Source organism: Piliocolobus tephrosceles, chromosome 12 (assembly GCF_002776525.5).
Source record: "Piliocolobus tephrosceles isolate RC106 chromosome 12, ASM277652v3, whole genome shotgun sequence".
Taxonomy (NCBI): domain Eukaryota; kingdom Metazoa; phylum Chordata; class Mammalia; order Primates; family Cercopithecidae; genus Piliocolobus; species Piliocolobus tephrosceles.
This window is the reverse complement of record NC_045445.1, coordinates 83,930,763-83,936,990: the sequence shown is the minus strand read 5'-3', so window position 1 is coordinate 83,936,990 and position 6,228 is coordinate 83,930,763. Positions and strand designations below refer to the sequence as shown.

General features: G+C 43.2%; 1 protein-coding gene across 6 annotated transcripts in view; it reads left to right on the top strand.

Annotated features, from left to right (window-relative positions):
• TAF1 (TATA-box binding protein associated factor 1) overlaps positions 1–6,228 on the top strand; it is a 120,101-nt gene that overhangs the window by 19,963 nt on the left and 93,910 nt on the right. For all 6 annotated transcript variants that reach the window (XM_023201883.2, XM_023201882.2, XM_023201879.1 and 3 more), the window contains exons 15-18: positions 1,403–1,603; positions 2,304–2,445; positions 2,805–2,935; positions 3,649–3,729. In XM_023201883.2, coding sequence (XP_023057651.1) covers positions 1,403–1,603; positions 2,304–2,445; positions 2,805–2,935; positions 3,649–3,729 — 555 coding nt within the window. The remainder of the gene's footprint in view (positions 1–1,402; positions 1,604–2,303; positions 2,446–2,804; positions 2,936–3,648; positions 3,730–6,228) is intronic.

Here is a 6,228-nt window from a genome sequence, read left to right as displayed (position 1 = left end):
TGGCCGAGTGTGGTGGCTCACGCCTGTAATCCCAGCACTTTGGGAGGCCAAGGTGGGTGAATCACCTGAGGTCAGGAGTTTGAGACTAGTCTGACCAACATGGAGAAACTCTGTTTCTAGTAAAAATACAAAATTAGCTGGATGTGGTGGCACATGTGTGTAATCCCAGCTACTCGGGAGGCTGAGGCAGGAGGATCACTGGAACCCAGGAGGTGGAGGTTGCAGTGAGCTGAGATCGCACCATTGCACTCCAGCCTGGGCAACAAGAGTGAAACTCCATCTCAAAAAAAAAAAGGTATTTTTCTGTATTCTGTAATTCTTTTTCTGTGTTCTTCTGTAATTCTTTTTCTGCCTATATTTCACATTTAGAATTTTCTTTCCACACTCAGTGATGTTCTTCCCTCCTTCTGTCTACTCTTCTGATTTTCAGCAAAGGCTTTCCTTAGTCTCAGGCTTCTTGTGACAGTTGATCCCTGTCTTGCCTCTACTTAAACTAGCCTAGATGTTTCTGTTCAGCTGTCCTCTGCCCTACTGTCTTGTGTTTTCCTTTTTTTTTTTTCCAGCCTATTCTGTCTAGCACTCTTTATACCTCATTGGTTGTTTTATGATTTGTTTGTTTGGAGACAGGGTCTGGCTCTATCACCCAGGCTGGAGTGCAGTGGCACGATCTTGGCTCACTGCAACTTCTGCCTCCTGGGCTCAAGCCATCCTCCCACCTCAGCTTCCCCAGTAGATGGGACAACAGGTACATGCCACCACATCCAGCTAATTATTGTATTTTCTGTAGAAATGGGATTTTGTCATGTTGCCCAGGCTGATCTTGAACTCCTGAGGTCAAGTGATCTACCTGCTTTGGCCTCCCATAGTGCTGGGATTACAGGCATGAGCCACCATGCCCAGCGTTGTTTTATTTTTTAGTTAGTTAACTAATTTATTCAACAAATGTTGCTCTCACCTGTTGTGTGTCGGGCTACAGTATAATACTTGGTACGTTATAAAGTGATTTTCATATGTAATCTTCATAGCAGTCCTGTGAGGTATAGGCATTTTTAAGTACCTCTGTTTTGTAGATGAGGAAAACTAAGCTTAGACATGTTAAATAGCTTAAATAGACTTGTTAAAAAGCTTAAATAGACATGTTAAATAATACAGGTAATGGCAGAGCTAGTAGCATCATCTGAATTCACTTCCTGTATTTTCTCCCCTACTGACTCTGAATAGTGGAGGAAAAACTATTTAATCACATTTGATAATCCATATTTTAATTTATTTGTATTACTGGATAGACTTTAGATGGCATAATGAAGATGGAGAGCAATAAGCTTGATTTTTCTTTCTCAGCAGTTGACTGAATTTCCTAGGGCTACTCTGTACATAATTTTTGTGTTTTTACTTTTGTTAGGCATTTGAGAACAATCTTTTTCGTGCTCCAATTTATCTTCATAAGATGCCAGAAACTGATTTCCTGATCATTCGGACAAGACAGGGATACTATATTCGGGAATTAGTGGATATTTTTGTGGTTGGCCAGCAGTGTCCCTTGTTTGAAGTTCCTGGGCCTAATTCCAAAAGGGCCAATACACATATTCGAGACTTTCTACAGGTAAGAATGGGAGGATAGGGAGGGGGTTGGGTTGTATATAGAAAGGGTATGTTGGGGCTGGGCACCGTGGCTCACGGCTGTAATCTCAGCACTTTGGGAGGCCGAGGCGAATGGATCACTTGAGATCAGGAGTTCGAGACCAACCTGACTAACATGGTGAAACCCTGTCCCTACTAAAAATACAAAATTAGCTGGGTGCGGTGACTCACACCTGTAATCCCAGCACTTTGGGAGGCCAAGGCGGGCAGATCACCTGAGATCAGGAGTCCGAGACCAGCCTGACCAACATGGAGAAACCCCGTCTCTACTAAAAATAGAAAATTAGCCAGGTGTGGTGGCACATGTCTGTAATCCCAGCTACTCGGGAGGCTGAGGCAGGAGAATCGCTTGAACCCAGGAGGCGGAGGTTGCAGTGAGCCGAGATCGCAGCATTGCACTCCAGCCTTGGCAACAAGAGTGAAACAGTCTCCAAAAAAAAAAAAAAAAAATCACTGGAGCCTGAGAGGCAGAGGTTGCAGTGAGCACTGCACTCCACTCTGGGTGACAGAGCGAGTCTCCGTCTCAGAAAAAGTGGGGTGTGTGGGTTTGGGAGCACGTCAGGAAAGATGAAAATACATTAGAGCTTAGCAAGGGAAGAGGCCCTAGTGAGGACTTTCATCCTTTTCTTTGCCAAATAAAATACACTTGGTTTGTTGGGCAGGTTTTTATTTACCGCCTTTTCTGGAAAAGTAAAGATCGGCCACGGAGGATACGAATGGAAGATATAAAGAAAGCCTTTCCTTCCCATTCAGAAAGCAGCATCCGGAAGAGGCTAAAGCTCTGCGCTGACTTCAAACGCACAGGTCATCCGTTGTGACTAGTTATTTAACTGCCTTTTTCCAAGAAAAGAATTTTGATGGCTTTGAGTTAAAGGATAAACATATAGTTAATAAAATAGAAATTGATGGCTGTTGAAAGGCGGTAGCAGATCTTCTAACGCTCTGGTTGCTTTTTTGAATTTGGCTGCCAGGAAGTTTAATGTGATTATTGGATATTTTCTATGAGTTGTAGGAAACTTAGCAGCTGGGGTTTTCTTGGCCAGTCATGCCAACTGTGGCTAGGCCTGTTACAGTTTTGGTTTACTGTCCCTGTTGCTGTCAGTAAATATCAGGGCCTTTGGAATTCAGAATGGTCTCATTCTCTATGTATATGTCTTTTCCAGGGATGGACTCAAACTGGTGGGTGCTTAAGTCTGATTTTCGTTTACCAACGGAAGAAGAGATCAGAGCTATGGTGTCACCAGAGCAGTGCTGTGCTTATTATAGCATGATAGCTGCAGAGCAACGACTGAAGGTGAACACCTTCCTCTTAGACACCACTTGTGCCTGTGGTTTTTTTTTTTCTCCCCCCCCAGAGAGATGAGAGGGACGACTCTCTCTCTCGCTGGCTTAGGGAGGATGGTTACTAGATTATTACCAATTACTAAAAAGTTGAATTTGTGTAAAGTACTTCCTATGTACATCAGTTCTGGAGAAAAACTGCAGTGTAGCTGAATATCAGTGGGAAGGCATAACCAGGAACTTTGGGCATATTGTTTTGCTTTGAAAATGGTGATTAGGTGACTTTAATCTCTTCTTTGCAAGATAAGCATATAAGCAGGGAAAGTACTTGTCAACCTCTCAGGTAGGCAGAGATGATGATGGTGCTGAATGTGTGGTTTAGGGAAGCACAGAATTCTTACAAGGCAGAAAGAAAAAAGGTCCAGCTGGGGTGGGACAGCAAAGCTCTGTCCCACTGAGTTAATGAGTCTCAGTTATTGAGCATCTCTGTTCAGCTTGCTTATGGGCTGTAACTATCTGTACATTAGCTAGTAAGCTGCTTGGCATGTGGTAATGTATCTTCTCATAGCTTAAGGATGTGCCATGGTGCTAGATATAGTGAAGACTTTATGGAATCCATCTATGCAAAATAGGCTTTGGTATTCTGTACTTGTATTCAGTAAAAAAATAACTTGTGCTTTGTGTTTTTTAACTGAATGATTTATGCGTGGATCTGTCCTCTTCCAGGATGCTGGCTATGGTGAGAAATCCTTTTTTGCTCCAGAAGAAGAAAATGAGGAAGATTTCCAGATGAAGATTGATGATGAAGTAAGGCTTTATACTAGTTTGTATTAGTCATTAATACATCTCATTTATCCTTTTAAAAGAGACAGCTTTATTGAGATAAAATTAACATACAATAAACTGTACACATTTAAAGCATACTATTTCATGTTCCTTATTCATGCCAGAAAAAATGATGTGATATATCCAATACTGTACTTTATATGATACGGTTTTTTTCTTTCTTTCTTTTTTTTTTTTTGACGGAGTCTTGCTCTGTTGTCCAGGCTGGAGTGCAGTGATGGCGTGTCCTCAACTCACTGCAACCTTCACCTCCCGGGTTCCCGTGATTCTTGCGATTCTCCTGCCTCAGCCTCTCGAGTAGCTGAAATTACAGCTGCATGCCACCATGCCCAGCTAGTTTTTTGTATTTTTAGTAGAGACAGGGTTCCACCATGTTGACCAGACTGGTCTCGAACTCCTGACCTTAAGTGATCCTTGTGCCTTGGCCTCCCAAAGTGCTGGGATTACAGGCATGGGCCACTGTGCCTGGCAGGATTTTCATTTCTTCTAGAAAAAAGACTTTGACCTGATTTATAAGACTCCACATGATTTTGACCTTGCATATTAATCTGACCTCCTTTCATCTCCTGTCACTGCCTGTCTTATATTCTAAGCTCCAACCATACCGAAGTTCATTCCGTTTCCTAAATTTCTCTCCCCTTCCAGAATTTTGCAACTGTTATGTCTTCTGTGGAGATATTTTTTCTCCACTCTGCCATTTGACTCTCATCTACAAGTTATTTTCTCTGGGAAGCTTTCCTGGACTTTTCCCCTCATTCCACCCTAGGTTTCGATTGGATGATAATTCTCCTTTCATTGTGTACATATAGTACCCCTTTACTTTTTTTTTCCCCAAGGTAGGGTCTTGCTCTGTTGCCCAGGCTGTACTGTGGTGAGATCACAGCTCACTGTAGCCTTGAACTCCTGGGCTCAAGCAGTCCTTCTACCTCAGCCTCCCGAGTAGCTGGGACAACAAGCACACACCACGACACCCAGCTAATAGTTTAAATTTTTTGTAGAAATGGAGTCTCATGGCCGGGCACGGTGGCTCATGCCTATAATCCCAGCACTTTTGGAGGCCAGGGCGAGTGGATCACCTGAGGTCAGGAGTTCAAGACCAGCCTGGCCACCATGGTGAGACCCTGTCTACTAAAAACACATTAGCTGGGCGTGGTGGCGCCTGCCTGTAATCCCAGCTACTTGGGAGGCTGAGGCAGGAGAATCACTTGAACCTGGGAAGTGGAGGTTGCAGGGAGCCGAGACCACGCCATTGTACTCCAGCCTGGACTAAAAGAATGAATCTCCGTCTCAAAAAAAAAAAAAAGAAAGAAAGAAATGGGGTCTTACTGTGTTGCCCAGGCTGATCTTGAACTCCTGGGTTCAAACAATCATCCTGCCTTGGTCTTCTAAAGTGTTGGGATTATAGGCATGAGCCACTGTGCCTGGCCTCCTTTACTTTCTTACCATGGTACTGATCACAATAGTACTGAACTTGGTTGGCTGTTTTTCCCTCACTGACTTGAGGTTCATGAAAAAGTAGCATGGAGTAGTGTGTAGTTGGTATTCAATAAATGTTTGTTAAATGAATTAAGTGATTATAAAATGAAGCAGAAAATGAGGCCACAGAGAGTGAGTAAAGAATCGTACTATTTTGAGGTTGGAATGAAAAATGAGTGGATATCTAAGAATTTCAGAAATTAAGAATTCTATTGAGGCCAGGTGCAGTGGCTCAGGCCTGTAATCCTAGCACCTTGGGAGGCCAAGGTGGGAGGATTGCTTGAGGCCAAGGGTTCAAGACCAACCTGGCCAACATAGTGAGACCCTATCTCTAAAAAAGAAAAACAGTTTTTTTTTAATTAAAAAGAAAAAAAGAATTCTGTTGAATGGCTTTTAATATTGAATCTTAGAGAATTGGCCATTTTCTTGCTAATCATATATACTCTTTTTTTTTTTTTTGAGACAAAGTCTCACTCTGTCACCCAGGCTGGAGTGCATTGGTGCAGTCTCTGCTCACTGCAACTTCTGCCTGCTGGGTTCAATCCATTCTCGTGTCTCAGCCTTCTGAGTAGCTGGGACAATAGGTGTGCGCCACCACATCTGGCTAATTTTTGTATTTTTAGTAGAGATGGGATTTCATCATGTTGGCCAGGCTGGTCTTGAACTCCTGGCCTCAAGAGATCTGCCCACCTCGGCCTCCCAGAGTGTTGGGATTACAGGTGTGAGCCCCCACACCTGGCCTTATGTGTACTCCTGACTGGTCTGTGTGGGCAGGCACGTTCACCCCTTGGCTTAATTCTTTAAGAATTTTGCAGGGGTTGGTAAACACTATTCAGGGTTCCAGGAGAGGACAGACCTTTTTGACCAAACCAGTGGCAGAAATAGAATGGACTTTGGTTTAGTGTCACTGGAATGGGGACCAGTGCTTTGAATGCAAGCATATCAACTATTTCGAGAAAATAGGTTTCATTCTAAAACAGCTGT